The 25,290-nt window shown below is 36.5% G+C and overlaps 1 protein-coding gene and 1 long non-coding RNA gene across 4 annotated transcripts in view; one reads left to right on the top strand and one right to left on the bottom strand.

Moving 5' to 3' along the window:
* Positions 1-951: 951 nt before the first annotated feature.
* LOC130920948 (leucine-rich repeat-containing protein 49) overlaps positions 952-25,290 on the bottom strand; it is a 94,764-nt gene continuing 70,425 nt past the window's right edge. For 2 of the 3 annotated variants that reach the window (XM_057844518.1, XM_057844526.1), the window contains exons 14-18: positions 18,761-18,989; positions 18,506-18,691; positions 14,253-14,362; positions 4,677-4,830; positions 952-2,083 (exon numbers count right to left, since the gene is read on the bottom strand). In XM_057844518.1, coding sequence (XP_057700501.1) covers positions 1,874-2,083; positions 4,677-4,830; positions 14,253-14,362; positions 18,506-18,691; positions 18,761-18,989 — 889 coding nt within the window. In that variant the 3' untranslated portion in view covers positions 952-1,873. Of the gene's footprint in view, positions 2,084-4,676; positions 4,831-14,252; positions 14,407-18,505; positions 18,692-18,760; positions 18,990-25,290 lie in introns of those variants that run through there. The other variant, XR_009064264.1, reaches the window with a different exon arrangement.
* Positions 18,223-20,190, top strand: LOC130920960 (uncharacterized). Its single transcript, XR_009064266.1, has 3 exons — positions 18,223-18,303; positions 18,530-18,608; positions 18,767-20,190. It is a non-coding gene; the product is annotated as an uncharacterized LOC130920960 (long non-coding RNA).

Raw genomic sequence — 25,290 nt, forward strand, 5'->3', positions numbered from 1 at the left:
ACGTTTTTTACATATCATGATTTTACATGATTGTCATCACATTTTTAGATGACTATCACGTTTTTACTTAATGATCATATTATATGATAATTATCATGTTTTTCCATGATACTTATCACGTTTTACATAATTATGTTTTTACATCATAATTATCATGCAAAGTTGTGATAATCATTTTTACATGATAATCGTTTTTACATGATAGCTATCACGTTTTTAATTATCAAGATTTTACATACAGTTATCACATTATTACATTATAGTTATCACATATCTACATGAAAGTTTTTTTTTATATAGTTATGCTTATCTCGTTTTTACAAGATAGCTGTCATGTTTTTACATAATTATCACGGTTTTACATGATGTTTTTACACTATATCTGATTTTTACAAGACAGCTATCACATTTTTACATAATTATCAAGATTTTACATATAGTCATCGCTTTATCATATGATAGTTATCACGTATTAACATGATAGTTTTGGGTTATTTTCTGGTAGTGATCACGTTAATACAAGATGTCATGTATTTACTTGATTTTTTTTTGTCATAGTTAAAGTTTTTACATGAACAATCACGTTTTAAATAATTAGCACAGTTTACATGATACGTAACACGTTTATACATGATTATCAGTATTTTAAACGACAATTATCATGTTTTTACATATTTTTTATCATGTTTTTACATCATAGTTATCACGTTTTTAAATGATAATTATGTTTTACATGAAGATTATCACGTTTTTTTATCAAGATTTAAACATTTAGTTATCACTTCTTGCTTAAAACGTTTTTGCATGATTATCATGTTTTAAAATGATAATAATCAGTTTTACATGATGATTATTACGCTTTGACATGATTGTTCTTACATAATTATCAAAATTATACATAGTTATCACATATTTACATGATTATTTCAGTTTTTTTTTGTGATAGTTGTTTTTACATCATAACACATTTTCACATGATTATCACGTTTTTAAATAATTATCAGAGTTTTACATGATAATTATCACCCTTTGAGGTATGTTTTTAAATGATAATTATGTTTTTTACATGATGTGAACTGTCATGATTTCACATGAAAATATGGAAAATATAACGATCATGTAGAAACATGATCGTGGACTTTGGACAAATTGAAAAAAAATAATTATCATAAAGTTAACGCTGTAAACAATATACTGTAAGTAAAATAAATTTCATTAATAAGTAAATATTATTTATTATTATTGATTAGCATTATTTATTTATCTCTTGAATAAAAAAATTTATTACCTTACTGCCTATAGTAAGTTGGGCTAGGCGACCTTCGTGAGAATAAGGAGGAGGAGCTCAGGGAAAGAGGCGGAGCTAGGCACCAACCGAGCGTTTCAGCAGCCCCCACTGCCAGACAGGAGACAATCGCAGGTTTCTCACAAGTGAATGGTTCAGAAAACCACTCTGACTGTGTTTTTTAACCAGGGAATGACCCTATACCATGATTAAAAGCTCATTTGGATGCAGCCCATCTTTAAAGTAAATAAACACATGTAAACAGTACTTTGAATTAAACGGAATAAGGTGCGCAAATGTGTGTTAATAGCTCATCTTTTTTAATACTAAGTGCAGTACAATAGACAAGTCCAGTGTTTTTTCAAACAAAGACCTGGTTTGTGCCCTTCTGTCTTCTATCAGGCAAGACACATGGAAGATGAACATATATGAGGTTTAAGACAAAAAAAACAATCATTCAAAACAGATTGTGGTCATTTCAAAAGCTGTCCCAACTACATTCAATCAATGGGTCTTTCATGTGGGAGAAGGTGCTTCCAGGTGTGAGTGCGTACGTGGTTACTGGTCAAGATCGTGAGCCGTCCTCATTCATTTGGACAGCTTGGCAAGGCTGGCTTGGCGGAAGGCCGCTAGGTCTCTCATCTCTATCACGCAGTCGCGCACCATTTCGGCGAACAATGCGGGCCACAGGTGGTGCAAGGCTTCGCCCTTTACGTTGGTCTCGGACGCCCGGCGTACCAGATCCTTGACGTAAAGGTCAACGGTGGCGGCGCGCTCCGATGCCTCCGAAGCGCCCTCCTGTGACGTGGGACATTGTTTTCAGGTTATTTTGTTCCTTTCATGAATAAACAAGTGTGGCTAAGGAGATGCGGACTGTGTGTAAATTGTAATTTAAAGGGAACCACGGACAGAAAGACTTGTAGTTCTTAAAAGATAAATGTTAGTATGGGTTATAATAATTTGAGTAACAACTATAACATGGGGATTGCGTAAAAGGGTTTATTGAACACAAAAAAAACCCAAAAGGGTCCATGACATAGGTCGGGATCGATTAAAAAAACAAAACAAAAAAAAACCGAGGCAAAACCGCGGTGAGAAGCAGACCAACGGGAAAAAAACCAAGGCAATGATGCAACTAACAACGAAGGGATATGCAAACTGTTAAATGGCTGCAAGTCAATATCTTGGCAAGCCGCCTAGGATCGGTTTAAAGACACTGCTGATGAGCTGCAAATGGTACGACGTTGGGAACTCACCCCACATCTCTGTAACAAAACAATCTAACCAGCAGCAGAATGTGGCAAAATCATGCCAGTCGTCATACTAGCTTCGCTTGCTAACTAGCACAGATATTGTCCCAGTTCAGCCCAACCACGTCATCAGCCACAGCATGGACTGCGCGTGTAAAAAATGGCGCCCTCAGAAGGTCAAAACATATACTAAATATTATATATTTTTATATGTTTCAGATAACATATTTTAGTAAAAGAGGACAAGTCTTTAAGTCTGAGGACCCATTTAAGATAACATGCTCATAATATGTACAGTATGTATCTGCTTAGTTTTACATTTCCAAATTGGCCATTGGAAATGAATGGAGCCATTGAATTAGGAGGTTTTTTGTCAAATTTTGGTGGAAGGATATTTTTTTGGCAAAAACTTAATTTTTGTACATCTTGTTTTGTGAATTTCATATGTGTGATTTATGTGAATCAGATAAAAAAAATGCTGGACTAGATTCATTTTGAAGTATTTTTGCCATTGGAAATGAATAGGGATTTTTTTTGGTCAAATTTTGGTGGAACGGTACTTTTTTGGCTAAAACTGAATCGAATTTTTACATGCTGGTCAGTAAATTTCCGTCGGTCACTTCCTGTCGATTTTGGGTAACGTCATGTTGATTTGGGCGCATTTACAGGTGAGATTTTTTTGGCAGGTTTAAAATCAATTGGTGTCAGTTTGTCATTGGAATTGAATTGGGAGGTTTTTGTCAGATTTTGGTGCAACTGTACTTTTTGGATAAACCAACAGGATTTTTTCCATGCTAGTCAGTAAACTTCTCTAAGTCACTTCCTGTGGATTTTGGGTCACCTCACGTTGATTTTGGGGCGTCATTCATTTTGGGTAACTTCCTGTTTGTTTTTCCATTTACAAGACGTTTTTGGTGAAAAATAATAACTATTCAAAGAGATTTTTTTATAATGACTAACCACCAATAGATATCTTTTAAATAATGGAGAATTTTTGCAGGGTGAAAATCAATAGATGATAATTTGCCATGGGAATTGAATTTAATTTTCGTCAAATTTTGGTGGAACTGTACTTTTTGGCAAACTCTGAATAGGATTCTTCCATGCTGGTCACGCTTGTATTAATTTTGGGGCATTTACCGGTGACTACCGCTTCATTTTGGGTAACTTCCTATGTTTTTTTTTTTCCAATTTACAGGTATTTTTGGGTGAAAAAAAATAACCATTCAAAGAGATTTTTTTAATAACAGAATTTTTGGCAGATTGAAAATCAACTGGCATGAATTTGCCATTGGAAATAAATGCGGAAGTTTTTTTTCAAATTTCGGTGCAACCATATTTTTTGGCAAAACCTTTTTGATTTTGTGTCACCTCATGTTGATTTTGGGGCAATTACAAGTGACTTCCTGGCAATTTTGGGTAACTTCCTGGTTTTTTTGGGGGGTGAAAAATAATAACCATTCAAAGAGGGTTTTTTTTATAATAGAGAATTTTTGACAGAATGAAAATCCATTTGCGTGAATTTGCCATTGGAAATAAACGTGTTTTTGTCAAATTTTGGTGCAACTGTACTTTTTGGCTAAAACTGAATAGAATTTTAAAGTACAACCAGTGTGTGAACAGAAAAAACGCATTATCACTCCCAGCATGCATTGCGCGTCTAAAACTTGGCGCCCTCCGCAGGTCAAAACATGTATTAAATATATAATATAGCTTTTTCAATGAAGGGTAATACCGTATTGGCCCGAATATAAGACTGTGTTTTTTGCATTGAAATAAGACTGAAAAAGTGGGGGTCTCTTATATTCGCGGTCAAGACATTATACCCATTCACGATGCTAGATGGCGCTAGATATCATTGAAGCGAATGCTGAACTTGAGGAGTAATGTTCTGTCATGACAGATCTCAGCTACGTAGCTTCACCCTAAAATGACCTTCAGGCCAGAACACGAATAACGTTCTCCCTCTTACATGTTACAGTTAAAAGGTTACAAAAAAGTGCATTACGGTAATCCAGTTTCAAAGTGCTGCTGTGTAACTACCGAACTGATGTTGAAGTTCAGTTTGAAGTTGCTGTCCAGTATGAAAGCCAGTTTTGAGACAGTTGGGTTTGCAAAGTGTGACGAGTATTCATGCTAACCTCCGGGCTCTCCGTGCTGCCATCCCGGCTGGGGTAGTTGAAGAGCGCTCGGCTTAGGCCTTCGCCCACCAGCTTCCCGTTGTCCCGCAGCTCCTCCGGGCTGAGCCCCGCCCGCCGGCCACGCCCCTCTAGCAGGAACTGCAGCTGACGCTTCCTTCGGGATTTAGAGACCACAACGAGTCAGTTACGTATCCATTAAATAACCCTGTTTTTTTTTTAAAAATACAGATACAATTTCAAAGGATTGATTCGAACTTAATTTTTGAAAAAAAATCCATATAGGAAGTAATAGAGTGACCCCAAAAACACCAACAACAACAACAACAAAAATTGGCATCATTCACACACACACATTTGAGCTTAAATCGTGCAAATGAGGTACATAATTTTGCAATTTCATTTCATTTTTTGTCAAAGGCCAAATCATAGTTATGGATTTGTTTGAAGGACAACTACAGTCAAAAGGAAATGTGTTCAAAAATATCCAGGAAGTCACATTTAAATGCCCCAAAATAAAACTGAAATGACCCCTGAAGTGATCTACTGTAGTTTGTCCAGTCAGTTGTTGGCCCCCCAAAAAGCACGGTTGCACCAAAATTTGACAAAAACCTCCCCATTTATTACAATGACAAATTCACACCAATTGATTTTCAACCTGCCAAAAAATTCTCCATTATTTAAAAAAATTATTTCTTTGAATGGTTTTTATTTTTCAGCAAAAACGTCCTGTAAACGGAAAAACAAGCAGGAAGTTACCCAAAATTAACAGGAAGGCACCTGCGAATGTCCCAAAATCAACATGGAGTGACCAACGGACGTTTACTGACCAGCGTGGAAATTTTTATTCAGTTTTTAACCAAAAGTACGATTGTATCAAAATTTGAAAAATTTGCGCATTTAATTTTCAATGGCAAATTCAAGCCAATTGATTTCCAACCTGTCCCCAAAAATCTCCTTTGCTAAAAAAAAAAAAATCTCTTTGAATGGTTATTATTTTTCACCAAAAACTGTGGGGGAAAAAATGGAAAAACAAACTGGAAATTACTCGAAATGAACTGGAAGTCACCTGTATTTGACCCTAAATCAACATGAGGGGTCCAAAAATCAACAGAAAGTGACCTAAAGAAGCTTACTGACTTGCATGGACAAATCATATTCAGTTTTTTTTTTTTTTCCCCCTCAAAAAGTACAGTTCCACCCAAATTTGACAAAAAAACTTCCCCATTCATTTCTAATGGCATATTCACATCTATTGATTTTCAACCTGCCAAAAATTCTCTATTATTAAAAACAAAAATCAATTTGTGGTTATTATTTTTCATCAAAAACTTCCTCGAAATGGAAAAAAACAAACAGGAAGTTACCCATAATAAAGAAGAAACTCCCATGTAAATGCCCCCAAATCAACATGAGGTGACCCAAGCACGACCAGTATGGTAGAATCCAATTCAGATTTTGCCAAAAAGTACAGTTCCACCAAAATTTGACAAAAAACGTCCCCATTCATTTCCAATGGCAAATTCACACCTATTGATTTTCAACCTGCAAAAATTATTTAAAAAAAACAAGACAAAAAAAACTATTGGTGGTTAGTTATCTAAAAAAATCTCCTTGAATAGTTATTATTTTTTACCCAAACCCTCCTGTAACTGGAGAAACAAACAGGAATTTGCCCAAAAAGAACAGGAAGTTGGCTTTAATTGCCCCCAAATCAACATGAAGTTCCCCAAAATCAACATGAAGTGACCTACCCAAGTTTACTTACCAGCATAGAAATTTCTATAAATTTTTTTGCCAAAAAGTACGATTGTACCAAAATTTGAAAAAAACTTGCGCATTTTATTTCCAATGGCAAATTCAAGCCAAATGATTTCCAACCTGTCCCCAAAAATCTCATTTGTTAAAAAAAAAAAATCTCTTTGAATGGTTATTATTTTTCACCAAAAACTGTGGGAAAAAAATAAAAAAACAAACTGGAAATTACTCGAAATGAACTGGAAGTCACCTGTATATCACCCTAAATCAACATGAGGGGTCCAAAAATCTACAGGAAGTGACCTAAAGAAGCTTACTGACTTGCATGGACAAATCCTATTCAGTTTTTTTTTTTTTTTGTCAAAAAGTACAGTTCCACCAAAATTTGACAAAAACTTCCCCATTCATTTCTAATTGCATATTCACATCTATTGATTTTCAACCTGCTAAAAATTCTCTATTATTAAAAACAAAAATCAATTTGTGGTTATTATTTTTCACCAAAATCACAAAAAACAAACAGGAAGTTACCCAAAATAAATAAGAAACTCCCATGTAAATGCCCCAAAATCAACATGAGGTGACCCAAGCACGACCAGCATGGTAGAATCCAATTCAGATTTTGCCAAAAAGTCCAGTTCCACCAAAATTTGACAAAAACGTCTCCATTCATTTCCAATGGCAAATTCACACCTATTGATTTTCAACCTGCAAAAATTCTCTATTATTAAAAACAAAAATCAATTTGTGGTTATTATTTTTCACCAAAATCACAAAAAACAAACAGGAAGTTGCCCAAAACAAAGAAGAAACTCCCATGTAAATGCCCCAAAATCAACATGAGGTGACCCAAGCACGACCAGCATGGTAGAATCCAATTCAGATTTTGCCAAAAAGTACAGTTCCACCAAAATTTGACAAAAACGTCTCCATTCATTTCCAATGGCAAATTCACACCTATTGATTTTCAACCTGCAAAAATTCTCATTAAAAAAAAAAAAAAAACTATTGGTGGTTGGTTATCTAAAAAATCTCCTTGAATAGTTGTTATTTTTTACCCAAAACTTCCTGTAAATGGAGAAACAAACAGGAAATTGCCCAAAAAGTACAGGAAGTTGGCTGTAATTGCCCCCAAATCAACATGAAGTTACCCAAAATCAACAGGAAGTGACCTACGGAAGTTTACTGACCAGCATGGAAGAACTCAATTCAGATTTTTCCAAAAAGTACAGTTTCACCAAAATTTGACAAAAACGTCCCCATTCATTTCCAGTGGCAAATTCACACCTATTGATTTCCAACCTGCAAAAATTCTCATTTAATTAAAAAAAAAAAACAATTGGTGGTTAGTTATCTAAAAAAATCTCCTTGAATAGATATTATTTTTTACCCAAAACTTCCTGTAAATGGTGAAACAAACAGGAACTTGCCCAAAAAGAACAGGAAGTTGGCTGTAATTGCCCCCAAATCAACATGAAGTTACCCAAAATCAACAGGAAGTGACCTACGGAAGTTAACTGACCAGCATGGAAGAATCCTATTCAGTTTTGCACAAAAAAGTACAGTTGCACCAAAATTTGACAAAAACTTCCCCATTCATTTCCAATGGCAAATTCATATCAATTGATATTCAACCTGCAAAAATTTTCCATTAAAAAAGTTATCGGTGGTTAGTTATGTAAAAAAAAAATCTTTTTGAATACTTATTTTTCACCCAAAACCTCCTATAAATGGAGAAACAAACAGGAAGTTACCCAAAAAGAACAGGAAGTTGGCTGTAATTATCCCCAAAATCAACATGAGGTGACCCAAGCATGACCAGCATGGTAGAATCTAATTCAGATTTTGCCAAAAAGTGCAGTTCCACCAAAATTTGACAAAAATGTCCCCATTAATTTCCAATGGCAAATTCACACCTATTGATTTTCAACCTGCAAAAATTCTCACAAAAAAAACAAAACTATTGGTGGTTAGTTATTTTAAAAAAAATCTCCTTGAATAGATATTATTTTTTTTACCCAAAACCTCCTGTAAATGGAGAAACAAACAGGAACTTGCCCAAAAAGAACAGGAAGTTGGCTGTAATTGCCCCCAAATCAACATGAAGTTACCCAAAATCAACAGGAAGTGACCTACGGAAGTTTACTGACCAGCATGGAAGAATCCTATTCAGTTTTGCCCAAAAAAGTACAGTTGCACCAAAATTTGACAAAAACTTCCCCATTCATTTCCAATGGCAATTCATACCTATTGATTTTCAACCAGCAAAAATTCTCATTTAATTTAATAAAAAAAAAAAAAAAAAAAAAACGATTGGTGGTTAGTTATCTAAAAAAATCTCCTTGAATAGTTATAATTCTTTACCCTAAACTTCCTGTAAATGGAGAAACAAACAGGAACTTGCCCAAAAAGAACAGGAAGTTGGCTGTAATTGCCCCCAAATCAACATGAAATTACCCAAAATCAACAGGAAGTGACCTACGGAAGTTAACTGACCAGCATGGAAGAATCCTATTCAGTTTTGCCCAAAAATGTACAGTTGCACCAAAATTTGACAAAAACTTCCCCATTCATTTCCAATGGCAAATTCATATCAATTGATTTTCAAACTGCAAAAATTTTCCATTAAAAAAGTTATCGGTGGTTAGTTATGTAAAAAAAAAAAAAAAATCTTTTTGAATACTTATTTTTCACCCAAAACCTCCTATAAATGGAGAAACAAACAGGAAGTTACCCAAAAAGAACAGGAAGTTGGCTGTAATTATCCCCAAAATCAACATGAGGTGACCCAAGCATGACCAGCATGGTAGAATCTAATTCAGATTTTGCCAAAAAGTGCAGTTCCACCAAAATTTGACAAAAATGTCCCCATTAATTTCCAATGGCAAATTCACACCTATTGATTTTCAACCTGCAAAAATTCTCACCCAAAAAAAAAAAAACTATTGGTGGTTAGTTATTTTAAAAAAATCTCCTTGAATAGATATTATTTTTTTTACCCAAAACCTCCTGTAAATGGAGAAACAAACAGGAACTTGCCCAAAAAGAACAGGAAGTTGGCTGTAATTGCCCCCAAATCAACATGAAGTTACCCAAAATCAACAGGAAGTGACCTACGGAAGTTTACTGACCAGCATGGAAGAATCCTATTCAGTTTTGCCCAAAAAAGTACAGTTGCACCAAAATTTGACAAAAACTTCCCCATTCATTTCCAATGGCAATTCATACCTATTGATTTTCAACCAGCAAAAATTCTCATTTAATTTAATAATAAAAAAAAAACGATTGGTGGTTAGTTATCTAAAAAAATCTCCTTGAATAGTTATAATTTTTTACCCTAAACTTCCTATAAATGGAGAAACAAACAGGAACTTGCCCAAAAAGAACAGGAAGTTGGCTGTAATTGCCTCCAAATCAACATGAAATTACCCAAAATCAACAGGAAGTGACCTACGGAAGTTAACTGACCAGCATGGAAGAATCCTATTCAGTTTTGCCCAAAAAAGTACAATTGCACCAACATTTGATAAAAACTTCCCCATTCATTTCCAATGGCAAAAATTATATCTATTGATTTTCAACCTGAAAAATGTTCCATCATTAAAAAAAAAATATCGGTGGTTAGTTATGTAAAAAAAAAAAATAAATCTTTTTGAATAGTTATTTTTCACCCAAAACCTCCTATAAATGGAGAAACAAACAGGAAGTTACCCAAAACGAACAGGAAGTTGGCTGTAATGTAGGAAGTGACCTACGGAGGTTTACCGACCAGCATGGAAGAATTTTATTCAGTTTTTGCCAAAAAGTACGGTTCCACCAAAATTTGACAAAAACTTCCCCATTTATTTCTAATGGCATATTCACATCTATTGATTTTCAACCTGCCAAAAAATCTCCGTTATTAAAAATATCTCTGATAATGGTTATTATTTTTCATCAATAAAAATTCCTGGAAAAGTAAAACTAAGCAGGTTCATGTTCAATACATATTATAAGCATGTTATCTTAAACAAATATGTCAGACTGCAGTGAGATTGTCTGGACATGACATAAATATTTCCAGTTTAATTGCTAAGGGTTGCTATTTACAGTTCAGCCCGAGTGCACGCTTGACGACTGAATTAGAGTATGAAAGGGAAAAAAAGTGGAATGCGTTTATATGTGTGTCACAGTGCCAAGTACCCACCCTGAGCGAGACGCACCGCCGGCTGCCTGGTGCCAGGCACACAAAAATATGTGTATAGGAACGCACAGCAGTCAAGCACGCACATGCTCGCGAGGGATTCCACGTCGTTCGCATACTTGCTGTCAATGGTGGGAATAAATGCAGTAAAAATTACCTTATCATTACATTTAAGAAGATTATCAGTTATCTGCACTTCAGTTTAGGAAATATTTTTGGAAAGAGAAAATGCAATTGATTTTGGATAACTCTCTGTTTGTGTTTCCATTTCAAGGAAGTTTTTGGGTGAAAAATAATATCCACTAATCGAGATTAGGGGTGCACGATATCCTTTTTTTGAAACCGATACCGATATTGATAACTTCCTGCTCCTCAAAGCCGATACTGATATCGATAACTGATAATAAATATATAATTTTTTAAAATGTATATTCACCCGAGTTTTTGAACACCTGGAGGTTTAAAAAATAATAATGGTGGATTCAACATAGATTTGTCTTTGATCTCATGAACATTATTATAAACAAAACAAAGACAAAAACAGTCTTGACTTTAAAGTGCCAGTATTTATTTTTTCAAATATAATTTGAGTCAATCGCAATCAATTTGTCAATATAATTGAAGATGTGTTTCCTGAACAATGAGCACTGAACTAAAACATAAACCCAACAGGTATTTTGCTTTGTCATCAGATTAAAATATTTGGTGCTACAGGAGACTTGTTGTGGTCTTGGTCCATGAAACAAATTTCTTAACCTGGGAGACAGGTTAGGACAGCAAGCCTATCAATAACCAAAAGGCCTCTCAATAACTTACTAACTTATAACTAACACTGTAAACATCTTATAGTAAGGTTTATCACTCTTTTTTTTTTTTTTATCACTCATTCCTCATAACAAAAATATGGTAGAACAAAAAGGATGAATGGCTTGCCTTATAATAATCAATATAAACGGCAGTGAGTGAACCCATATTCAATAAAGTATGTGGTTTATTCTCTGCATAGTATAAAATCCTGCCAAGCATGCTGACAGGACTAACATTACACGACAACTATTATATGTATGTATAGCATAGCACACTAGCTTGAGCTACTAGCCTTAAGCATTGGCTGGCTTCTATAACACAACAACTTATGAAGTTCTGTACATATGACCCTTCACCACCGAAGTAAACATATATTGCACATCCATATGTTATAGTAAATATAAAAACTTACAGACATATATTTCCGAGGCGGAAACATAAGTAACAGAGCGCATTCACGATTGTCAATACTAACGCTAGACACAGCACTGTGTACAGTGAATTAGTTTGTGGGCCAAATTATAGATGCAGCAAATTATTCTGACCGGCAGGTGGCAGCAATGCCCCGCAAATGGTCAACTGATTTCCCAGCCAGCGAGCACAGTTCATACTGTATTATCGGTCCTATTAATTATGTTATTGGATTTATTGGGATGACGTCATAATTCCTATTATCGGACTGATAATTATCGGACCAATAATTATCGTGCACCAGTAATCGAGATGGTTTTTTTTTTAATAGTCTAGAATTTTTTGCCAGGTTGAAAATCAGTAGATGTAATTTTGCCATTGGAAATGAATGGAGATGTTTTTGTCAAATTTTGGTGGAACCGGTTTAGGTGAAAAATAGAACCCACAAATATGGATTTTTTTTTTTTTTTTTATTATGGAGATTTTTTTAGGGCAGTTTGAAAATCTATATACGTGAATTTGCCGCTGGAAATGAATGGGGAGTTTTTTGTCAAATTTTGGTGGAACCATACTTTTTAGCAAAAACTGCATTTTTGTACGCCTTGTTTTGTGAATTTTATATGTGTAAATTATATGAATCAGATATAAAAAATGCTGGACTGGATTCATTTTGAAATTTGAAATTTTTTTGCCAATGGAAACTGTGGAAAGGTCCTTTTTTGGCAAAAACTGAATAAAATTTATTCATGACTGTCAGTAAACTGCCGTATTTCACTTCCTTTTGATCTTGGGTCACTTTATGTTGATTGTGGGACATTTACAGGTGACTTCCTGTTCATTTTGGGTAATTTCCTGTTTGGTTTTCAATTTCCAGGATTTTTTCATTGAAAAATAATGACCACCAACAGAGATTTTTTATTCTTTTTATTTTTAAATAAAGGATTTTTTTTTTGTCAGGTTGAAAATCATAAGATGCGAATTTGCCATTGGGAATAAATGTTTTTTGTCAAATTTTAGTGCAGCTGTACTTTTTTAAAAAAATGATTCAAATTTTCTCATACTGGTTGGTTAACCACATTAGGTAACTTCATATTGATTTTGTGTCACTTAACATAGATTTTGGGGTATTTACAGGTGAATTCCTGTTAATTCTGGGTAACCTCCTGCTTGTTTTTCCGTTTCGAGGAAGTTTTTGGTGAAAAATAATAACCACCAACAGAGATTTTTTTAAATAATGGAGATTTTTCGGCAGGTTTAAAATCAATCGATATGGATTTGCCATTTGAAATGATTGGTTATGTTTTTGTCAAATTATGGTGGAACCGTACTTTTTGGCAAAAACTGAATACATTTTTACCATGCTGGCCAGTAAATTACCACAGGTCACTTCATGTTGATTTTGGGTCACAGTGGGTTGATTTTCGAGCATTTAAAGGTGACTTCCTGTTAATTTTGGGTATCATTGTGTTTTGTTTTTCCTTTTCCAGAAAGTTTTGGGTGAAAAAAAATTATCACCAATAAAAAAAACTTTAATAATGGCGAATTTTTGGCAGGTTGAATCAATATATGTGCATTTGCCACTGGATATTTATGGGAAGGTTTTCATTCAATTTTGGTGGAACTGTCCTTTTTGGCCCCCCAAAAAATGCCCATGTTAGTGAGATGCCTGCATCCTGTTAATTTTGGGTAACTTCCTGTTTGTTTTTCCATTTCTAGGAAGTTTTTGGTGAAAAAAGAATTGCCACCAATAAAGATTTCTCTTAATAATGGAGAATTTTGGGCAGGTTGAAATCAATAGATGTGAATTTGCCATTGAAAATAAATGGGGCAGTTTTTGTCAAATTTTGGTGCTACTGTACTTTTTGGCAAAAATTGATTAAAATTTTCTCATGTTAGTCAGTAAACTACAGTCGGTCACTTCTTGTTGATTTCGGGTCTATTCACGCTGATTTTTGGGCATTTACATCCTGTTAATTTTGGGTAACTTCCTGTTTGTATTTCCATTTCCAGGAAGTTTTTGGTGAAAAATAACAACCAACAACAAATATTTTTTGGACTGGTTAAAAATCATTAGATGTGAATTTGCCATTGGAAATGTGTAGGGAAGTTTTTGTCAAATTTTGGTGGTACCGTACTTTTTGGCAAAAAACTGAATAGGATTTTTCCTAGCTGGTCAGTAAACTTCTGTAGGTCACAACCTGTTGATCTTAGGTCACTTCATTTTAATTTTGGGGCATTTTCAGGTGACTTCTTTTTAATTGTGGATATCTTTCTGTTGGTTTTTCTATTTCCCAGGAAGTTTTGGGTGTACATAAAATATTAGGGAGCTCAAACTGTTGTCATTATAGCAATCTGTGATTTTAAGCTAGCATTTTGTAAATTTCCCTCATTCATGTATAGCTTTCCTGAGAATCACCCACCTGGACTCCTCCAGCAACAAAAGGAGACGGCAGCGTGGCGTCTCAGTGGCCGCCACGTGGCCCAGCGTCCCGAAGACGCGCTCGGCGGCGATGACGTCATTCATGGTCACCTAGCGAGGGACGTGAACACAAACACAATACACACACATATATACTAATACAACACACAGAAACATATAGGGTGACATCACATCAAGAGGAAAGCTATATGCTTAGCGTTATACTGTACACAAGCACAAGCTAATGAGACCCATTACAGGATAATGAAACAAAATACATTTTCATTTTTTATTTTGGTTGACACTTTCAAGAATATGAAACATAACTGGCTTATGATTGGTAATAATTTTAAGCGTGTTTCTAAATATGTCAAACAAATATATACAAGACATTGTACATATGGAAATGTAATAACATACGTGTAAACCAATCTGTGGGATCTTTAAAGGATTTTTTCCCCCATACAAATGGAGTTTTGCCAATTGGGGGGTTAAGATTAGGGGATGTCATCATTATTTTTGGTCACCTGTGGGCCTGTAAAGTCTTTCGAGACTAGGTAATAACAGTAAATTTGACTTGACTTAATCATAAAAATGCTTTGTACATGTTATATGAATATCAATTTCGTAGTAAAATTTAAAAAATACAACTGTCCACTAGAGATGTCCCGATCGATCGGGTCCGATCACGTCATTTTCAAAGTATCGGAATCGGCAAAAAATATCGGCCATGCATTTTTTTTAATATATATGTTTTTTTTAATTAAAGCGTTTTCTAGTTGTATTTAACGTTACAGACATAATATGTTACGCTCATCCAGAGTCTTTAGTTTAGGATTAAGGTAGGGTTATCAAATTTATCCCGATAACGGCAGTAATTAATTTTTTAAAAAATGTATCACGTTACAATATTTAACGCAATTAATGCATGCACTGCACGACCCACTCACGCATTGTCACGCTCAATCTGTAATGGAGCCGTTTTACTTATATAGAGAGATAAAAGGCAGCGTAAAATGAGTAGTGAATTTTGGCAGCCTTTGAAGCCTTTTTTTAATTGGCTAAAGCCTTACAATCCCTCTCCCTACGATTAGAAATATCATGGGAAGCCATTTAAAAAATAAATAAATAAATAACAAAAAAATAAATAAATAAAATAAACACAATAAATAAAATAAATAAATAAATTTTTAAAAATAAAATTAAAAAAATGAAATATCATGGGAAGCAATGTGGGGAAGCATGGTAGCAATTGATCTTTTTCTTAACGCCTTAAGTTATTTCCCAACGCAGAGAAGATATATCAATTGGTAGCACTATGCACAGTCGTGGTTCCACTTCCCATCATGCCTTTGGGCATGGCTACAGTATCATTTACTGAAAGCTCAACAAATACACTAGATGGCAATATTTAGTCACAATATACAAAGTCACAAGTCTTTCTATCCGTGGATCCCTCTCACTGAAAGAATGTTAATAATGTAAATGCCATCTTGAGGATTTATTGTCATAATAAACAAATACAGTACTTATGTACTGTATGTTGAATGTATATATTCGTCCGAGTTTTATTCATTTTTTTTCTTGATTGCCAAAATGTATATGATCGGGAAAAATTATCAGGAATGATTGGAATTGAATCGGGAGCAAAAAAAGCAATCGGATCGGGAAATATCGGGATCGGCAGGTACTCAAACTAAACCGATCGGGATCGGATCGGGAGCAAAAAAACATGATTGGAACAACCCTAATTGTTATTACTATACTGTACTATAAACTATTAAATGACCATATGAGGCCAAAGAAATACACTACAAACTAGACAAGAAAAATCCACAGAAATAAAACATTGTCCGTTCAAAGAGCCTAAGTGCCCTCTCGTGGAGAAAGCATATTTCCTACCATGAAATAAAACCATCTTATCACTGTGTTTCCCTGGTCTGTCGGTGCCAAGTAATAACTTTTGAAGTAATGTTGATGGTAGCTCTTTGTTTATTATTTACAGTGCTGGCCAAAAGTATTGGCACCCCTGCAATTCTATCGGATAATGCTCAATTCTCCCAGAAAATGATTGCAATTACAAATGCTTTGGTAGTAATATCTTCATTTATTTTGCTTGCAATGAAAAAACACAAAAGAGAACGGAATTTTTTTTTTAACCATGATCATTTTACACAAAACTCCAAAAATGGGACGGACAAAAGTATTGACACCCTTTGAAAAATCGTGTGATGCTTCTCTAATTTGTGTAATTAACAGCATCTCTTACTTACCAGTTGCACATAACAAGTTGTGGCAATAACTAAATCACACTTGCAGCTAGTTAAAATGGATTAAAGTTGACTCAACCTCTATCCTGTGTCCTTGTGTGTAGCACATTGAGCATGGAGAAAAGAAAGAAGACCAAAGAACTGTATGAGAACTTGAGAAGCAAAATTGTGAGGAAGCATGGGCAATCTCAGGGCTACAAGTCCATCTCCAAAGACCTGAATGTTCCTGTGTCTACCGTGCGCAGTGTCATCAATAAGTCTTAAGCCCATGGCACTGTGGCCAACCTCCCTAGATGTGGACGGAAAAGAAAAATTGATGAAAGATTTCAACGAAAAATTGTGCGGATGGTGGATTAAGAACCTCGACTAACATCCAAACAAGTTCAAGCTGTCCTGCAGTCCGAGGGTACAACAGTGTCAACCCGTACTGTCCGTCGCCGTCTGAATGAAAAAGGACTCTATGGTAGGATACCCGGGGAGACCCCACTTCTGACCCAGAGACATAAAAAAGCCAGGCTGGAGTTTGCCTGAGAAAGCCAAAAACGTGTTTCGAAAAATGTTCTCTAGAGCTTTTGGGTAAAATGCATCAACATAGAGTTTACAGGAAAAACAAGGCCTTCAAAGAAAAGAACACGGTCCCCACACTCAAACATGGCGGAGGTTCCCTGATGTTTTGGGGTTGCTTTGCTGCCTCTGGAACTGGACTGCTTGACCGTGTGCGTGGCATTATGAAGTCTGAAGACTATCAACAAATTTTGCAGCATAATGTAGGGCCCAGTGTAAGAAACCTGGGTCTCCCCCAGAGGATATGGGTCTTCCAGCAGTACAATGACCCAAAACACACTTCAAATAGCACTAGAAAATGGTTTGATAGAAAGCACTGGAGACTTCTAAAGTGGCCAGCAATGAGTCCAGACCTGAATCCCATAGAACACCTATGGAAAGATCTTAAAATGGCAGTTTGGAGAAGCCACCCTTCAAATTGATCTGACAGAATTGCAGGGGTGCCAATACTTTTATAATATTTTTTAACACTAGGAGTTCTGGTACTCCTACTAGTCCCAAACAATGGGAAAACCCAGAGGTGGCAAAAATGACCCAAGTGCTTTTGAATTGGCAAGTCGTTGTCAGACAGACAACAGCCGTTCATATGGAAATGCAACCACTAGACATAAATTAACTTCAGGCTCAATGACCACAATCCATACTCCATGCCCCTGATTCAGTCCTTCTAAACTATAGACACAATTCCTGCTTTACACTCAAATTGCAGTTCTAAAAGTTTTTTTTTCCTTCTTCAAAACAATGTACACATTTGGGCCATTCTTTCTGTCGTTATGTGTGGAGTATAGGAGAAGTGAATTAAAAAATGTGTAAAAAGTGTCAAACTTCATAAATAAATGTAATTAAATAAATGTAGATTGACTTGAACTCACTCAAACTGTCACATGAGTCACGGAGGAGAGGCCAAATCGGCCATTGCTAGGGAATATTAGGAGTGTTTGTCTTGGGAAAGGCCGAGTCGGCCTCTGGTGGGTTTTCTAGTGTTAAGACACTTTAAAGACGCCGGCGTGATCATAGGACTTCCAACTGCAAGCTTGTTTGTGGTCATGTGACTGTATTGTTACATCTAGTATTATAGAGTCATGTGATTATTGTTGTGTCGTCTCATTGGTGATACTCAATCTAATAATGTAAACTAAAGAGAAAACAAGTAACCACTCTAGTGCAGCCCAAAGTAAGGGGAAGGTTTCGTCTTCACAAATCTACTCAAAGTGAAAAGTAAGGCATGGTAAAACTACTTTCACAAGTACATTTTTCTCAAAAAGTTACTCAAACAAATGTAACAGAGTAAATTAATACCCATTTCTGGCTGCTACAGATACTAAAACAAATTTACATTTAAAGTGCCAGCGCTCTTATACTGGATCTCACTAGCTGACCGGTGTCAGGCTGTACCTATTGTTCCACCGTGCGAACTGACCTCCTGGCCGTTGATCTTCTGCAGGTTGAAGTGGTGCAGTCGGTAGATGACGAAGGGGCGCCAGAGGGCAAGCCCGACCACCGGATTGCCCTGCGAGTGAATGGTGAGCTGGTCTAACCGCCGAACTTGAGCCAGAGCGGCCAACTGCGGCAGGCGGCTGATGTTGGCTTCCAGGAAAATGAGATGCTGCCCAAAAATTGTTTCGAAAATATTGCATATTCTGTGTTGCCTTATTATACCAAGTGTAATTCTTACCGCCAGATTGGGGAATTTGACCCTGATCCTCGGCAGCGTGGGTACGATTGCGTCAAAGTGGATGTAGCGGAAGGCGATGACGGTGACGGCGGCGGCTGTCTGCGCCCCCCAGCCTCTCTCCAGTACCTCGAGGGCACCATGGCCGAACAAGCGCAGGGTGTCGCCGTCCAGCTCGGCTAAATGACTGTCGGACAGCGATAGGCTCGTCACGCTTCCTGCTTCTGTCAGCCTGAAATATACACAAAACCATTGTTGTTTTTGTTTTGCCGGGCCGACGAAACCCGAAAACCTGGCCAAAAGGCCAAACTCTGCGCGTTCACCTTAGTCTTAACTAGGGCTGTCAAAATTATCGCGTTAACGGACGGTAATTAATTTTTTTAATTAATCGCGTTAAAATATTTGACGCTTGGGTGCGACTGATTTTATGGGCTTAAGCACCCATGAGCATTGTGTAATTATTGACATCAACAATGGTGGGCTACTAGTTTATTTTTTGATTGAAAATTTTACAAATTTTATTAAAACAAAAACATTAAGAGGGGTTTTAATTAGGGCTGTCAAACGATTAAAATTTTTAATCGAGTTAATTACAGCTTAAAATTAATTAATCGTTATTAATCGCAATTAATCGCAATTCAAACCGTCTATAAAATATGCAATATTTTTCTGTAAATTATATATATATTCTGTAAATTAAATTGTTGGAATGGAAAGATAAGACACAAGATGGATATATACATTCCACATACGGTACATAAGGACTGCAGTGGGCATTTCACTGTACTGTCATTTAAATCTGTCTGTGCTGTCCTCACTCCGAAGCGTCTACTTTTTCCAAAGCTAGACAGCTAGTGAACGACGCCTTAATAATTAGACTTCTTCCTTTTTCATCTGATTTATTAATAAAATGGGCTCAAACCATTCTCCTCTTTAGACCGTCGTAAAACTACAAAATAAAAGTACACAAGCATTGCATTAGCAACAACGTTAGCTTAGCACGCTATACAGGTTCACTAAACATAAACAAAAAGCGTCTCATACAAAAAATATAACATTTCGCTTACTAACATAATATGTACATTCTTTACAACAACCATACTTACGGACAAATCTTGTCCAAGGATCATATAAGCACCACATTATCAGCCCGAGACGTCGTGCAGCCATATTGAACTGGACTGAAAACAATAAACCATGTCGCAAAGCGACCACAAGAGTTTGCTGTTGGACAGCACAAAAAGCCTTGCTGTAAAACTTACCAAAAGGCAGAATAGTTTCTGAGCGGGACATGTGCGTTAATTGCGTCAAATATTTTAACGTGATTAATTAAAAAAATTAATTACCGCGCGTTAACGCGATAATTTTGACAGCCCTAGTTTTAATATAAAATTTCTATAACTTGTACTAACATCTTTTAAGAACTACAAGTCTTTCTATCCATGGATCACCTTAATAGAATGTTAATAATGTTAATGCCATCTTGTTGATTTATTGTTATAATAAAAAAAATACAGTACTTATGTACCGTATGTTGAATGTATATATCCATCTTGTGTCTTATCTTTCCATTCCAACAATAATTTACAGAAAAATATGGCATATTTTATAGATAGCTATGAATAGTGAATAATTGCGATTAATTACAATTAATTAATTTTTAAGCTGTAATTAACTCGATTAAAAATTTTAATTGTTTGACAGCCCTAGTCTTAACCCCTTGTACCGACTCCATTTTGAAAGCTGGAAGAAGGCTTCGAAACACAAGTTGACAATTTATTCAGGTCGACAGCGATCAAACAGCAAGGTGAAACAGCAAGGGGAGGAGGGTCACCATATCACAAGTCAACAAAAGGTTCCCGAGAAAAATGACAAGGATTAATAGTTAAACATTCAGTCTTTTTGAAGGTTCTCGCGGAGCGGGCCGTGGGCAGGAAGAAGCGTGTGTTTGGGTCTTCTTGTGTTGCAGATTTGGGCGGTCAAGTTCGTGTGTCACCTTTGCTGGGTAATAATTAACTCATTTGCTCCCAAAAACGTATAAATACGTTCTATTTTTAATGGTTTCAGTGTCCCAAAGATGTATTTATACATCTTATACGTTTTTTTTTTTTTTTTTTACAAGAGACATTTCTGGGTTCTGATTCAATGTAGCTCCAAAGCACAAAGCTCAAAATCCATTTTAAAGCAATAAAACTGGCCACTGGATGGCAGTAGCGCATTTGGTAAGACCCGCAACCCGATTCAACGGCAACGAAATGCCCGGCCCCATGGCCGGGCGCCGGCAGAAGACGACCGAATGGAGATCCGGCAGAGACGGGAAAAAAAATCCATCTTCATGAGACATGCGGCAATGGGAGAAAAGTTTACCCGGCTGTCGTGGCTACAACAGCATCATCTCTCAGTTTTTTATGTGTAAATAAATTGTTACTTTGCTATCAAAAGCTCTATTTGTCTTGTTGTTTATGTTATTTTGTAAAAGTAAAACATTATTCAGATGTTTGGGATGTAACTAAAGCAAAAAAAGGCTGTGTATAAGTCTGTTATGTTTGAAATGTATGCTTTAACAAAAAGCTAAATTTCTGTTTTTTCATCAGAAATTGGAAAATTTGCTCAAACTAAGCTATTTTCAAATGCTGATTTCTTAAGAATGGAAAAAGATATAAACTTACTTTTTTTCCTGCTGAAAGAAGAGAGTCTAATCTTTCTTTTGGTGGGTTCCATGTTTATATAGCAATAGAACAGAATTTTCTGTGGACCTTGCAAAATCAGTCAAAATCAAGTAAAACGGCAGGGAGCGAAGGGGGTTGCGCCGGTGAAAAGGGCTGTAACTGAATGAGTTAATGAGGCAACTAAGGTGGGAGGTTCGGCCTACCTTGACGTCTGAGAAGCGCTGAGCTATCAAACTTAGAGGAGTTTTTTTTTTTTTTTTGTTATCGGGTGTTGTGGTAGTACAGGACGTCCCGCCATTTGTTGTGGACTCTCCTAAAGAGCTGATTGCGGGATTTGGTGTTGCAGACGTGGGGTTGTGGATGTCTTGCCTATCAACTGGTAGTCAGCGTCAAGCTCAGGCAGCTGCATTACGCACGCGTTGGGCTTCAGTGGTCAGACTGCGTCATGTATCTCTTATGCCCTCTGTCAAATATATTCTGCTTGTTTTCCATAAACTATGATATAAATGCTATTTATTTTATATTGGGTACGCTAGAGTAATACAAACAGTCAAACAGTAAATATGAGAAAAGATACTATTCCCTGATTGGTCATATTAAGTGTGTTAGAGTAATACAAACAGTCGCACGGTAAATACGAGAAAATATACTATTCCCTTCAGTTTGAATGCCAGTTTTCGTCTGAAAAGACGAGATGGGAAATTATGTCTACACTGTCTACGTCCTAATCACCTCTCTCTGCTTTTCGCACTTTCTTAGGCAGAGAACCACATAAGGTTTAGCAGGATAATCCGTTGATTACAGGATACTTACTAATCTGATATTCTTGTTAAAACCGATTTTGGGTTGGAATGAGTTTAAGTGGATCAAAGTGACGGAGAGCCAAAACCTTGCTCTGAATCCTCAGTGAATCCGACATGCATCTGACAAATCACTGCAAGAGCTGCAATACGTACACAATAATAGAAAATGGTGCAAATATTATGTTATGTTGTGCTAAATTAATCTTTTTGTGAGACACTGAAATCCTTCCTAAGACATGTACAGTGGTATGAAAAAGTATCTGAACCTTTTGGAATTTCTCACATTTCTGCATGAAATCACGATTAAATGAGATCTGATCTTTGTCAAAATCACACAGATGAAAAAACAATGTCTGCTTTAACTAAAACCATCCAAACATTTATAGGTTTTCATATCTTAGTGAGGACAGAATGCAAACAATGACAGAAGGGGAAAAATAAGTAAGTGAACACTTCTGCCTAAGACGCCTTACACTACCGTTCAAAAGTTTGGGGTCTAAGCGACCCCAAAGTTTTGAACCGCAGGGTATCATATGGGATTTTTCATTATGTACACTACAGGTTGGGGTCTAACCGACCCCAACCTTTTGAACGGTAGTGTAAAGAGCAAATGAAACCAATTTTTACTACACAATTTAAGTCAGGTGTGTGCCCAATCACTGATGAGTGGTTTAAAGCTGCCCTGCCCAATATAAAACACACACCTGGGGAGAAATGTCTTGATGAGAGGCATTGTCTGATGTGCATCATGGCTCACTCAAAAGAGCTGTCTGAGTACTTGCGATCAAGGATTGTTGATTTGTATAAAACTGGGAAAGAATACAAAACCATCTCTAAAAGTCTGGATGTTCATCAATCGACAATCTGAGAAGTTGTCTACAAATGGAGAGAATTTGGCACTGTTGCTTCCCTTCCAAGGAGTGACTGTCCACCCAAAGATGACGCCAAGAGTCCAGCGCAGAATACTCAGACAGGTAAAAAAGAACCCTAGAGTGTCTGCTAAAGACTTACAGAAATCACTGACACAGTCCAATATCTATCTGCACACATCAACTATATGTAAAACTATGGCCAAGAATGGTGTTCATCAGAGGAAGCCACTGCTGTCTAAAAAAAACCATTGTTGCTCATTTAATGTTTGCAAAAAGACACTTGGACACTCCACAAAAGTTCTGGCAAAATATTTTGTGGACTGACGAAACCAAGGTGAAATTGTTTGAGAGTAAAACACAACGTCATGTGTGGAGGAAAAACTGAACAGCTCACCATCATCAGCACCTCATCGCCACCGTGAAGCATGGTGGAGGGAACATCATGATTTGGGGCTGTTTTGCTTCCTCAGGGCCTGGAAAACTTGCAATCAATAATGGAAGAATGAATTCAAAAGTTTATCAGGATGTTTTGCAGGAAAACCTGAGGCCGTCTGAAAGAGGATGGATGCTGCAACAAGGCAATGATCCAAAACACAGAAGTAAATCAACTTCAGAATGGTTTCAGAAGAACAAAATACACATTCTGTTGTGGCCAAGTCAAAGTCCAGACTTGAACCCCATTGAGATGCTGTGGCATGACCTAAAGACAGCAATTTATGCCAGACATCTCAGGAATCTGACTGAACTACAGCCGTTTTGTACAGAAGAATGGGCCAAGATTAGCTATTGCTGCCAATGGGGGGGCACAAAATATTAAATGGTGATGGTTCACTTACCATATTGGCCTGAATATAACTCAAGTTTGAAAAAAGACTTTTTGAACACCAAATTAATTTTTATACAGAAAATAATTACAGTACATCTGAAACTAATGATTATAACCATATATTTGAGAGAAAAAGCATGTTATTTTGCCTCATTCAAATCTTAATATCCGAACATTTAAATACGTAAACTAAAGTGGAATCACATTCGTGAATGAATGGCTTATGGTTTTTGAAATGTGAATAAACCAATCTATTGTGATAAAATAACAAAATTCCCATCAAAGTGAAGTCTAACTGTAACTGTAGTCTTGAAACAAATCTGAATAAGGAAAAACATTGCAATAAAATAATGTAAACTGGTTAAACTTGAGAGTAGCTGAGATCTGTCATGACAGAACATCGCTTCAATGATATCTGGCGCCATCTAGCGTCGTGAATGGGTATAATGTCTAGACCGCGAATATAAGACGACCCCCACTTTTTCAGTCTTATTTCAATGCAAAAAAAAACGTCTTATATTCAGGCCAATACAGTACGTTTTTTTTCCCCCTTCTGTCATTGTTTGCATACTCTCCTCATTAAAACATGAAAACCTACAAATGTTTGGGTGGTTTCATTTAAAGCAGACACTGTTTTTTCATCTGTGTGATTTTGACAAAGATCAGATCACATTTGATGGTGATTTTATGCAGAAATGTGAGAAATTCCAAAAGGTTCAGATACTTTTTCATACCACTATAGTCCGAAAATTACAGTAGATGATTTTCAAAGTTCATAACTGCCCCTCCCCCCTGCCAAAAAAGTCTTGACTTTTAACGTACTGTAACAAAATGTTCTATTAAATAGACATCAGGCACTATTTTGCAGACGGACGAACGCACACGCGTACGCACACGCTCACAGACCAGATGTTACCCTGCCTCTATGCGCTGCCAGGAATCTGTTTCTATTCCGGAGCGTGACAAACCGTGTCTGTAGCCTACTTCCTGGGAATTCCCACGCACGGGGGAGCAGACGATACACGATGTCGTGCGAGACGCGGACAATTTCATCCGTAATCTGGGGAAGGTATCGCTGTTTGTTTGTGTTTGTGTGCGTGGGAAGTACGGTGTCACCTTTCAGAAAGGCTAACGAATGACACGGCCGGCCTGAGGGGGAAGATAAAATAGGTTCGGGGCGTACAATGAATGGAAGCAAAAGGTGACACCGGGGCCAGTTCATAGGGGTGAGGCAGAGATTTGTCACCGTTGCCTTTCAGGGCAATTTATTCTGTCCCGCTGGCATGTTGAAAGCGCTTAATGATATGAGTACTTTACACGCCTCCTCATAACTCATCCTTTATGCAGCAGAGCTTACACAAGA

Source organism: Corythoichthys intestinalis, chromosome 1 (assembly GCF_030265065.1).
Source record: "Corythoichthys intestinalis isolate RoL2023-P3 chromosome 1, ASM3026506v1, whole genome shotgun sequence".
Taxonomy (NCBI): domain Eukaryota; kingdom Metazoa; phylum Chordata; class Actinopteri; order Syngnathiformes; family Syngnathidae; genus Corythoichthys; species Corythoichthys intestinalis.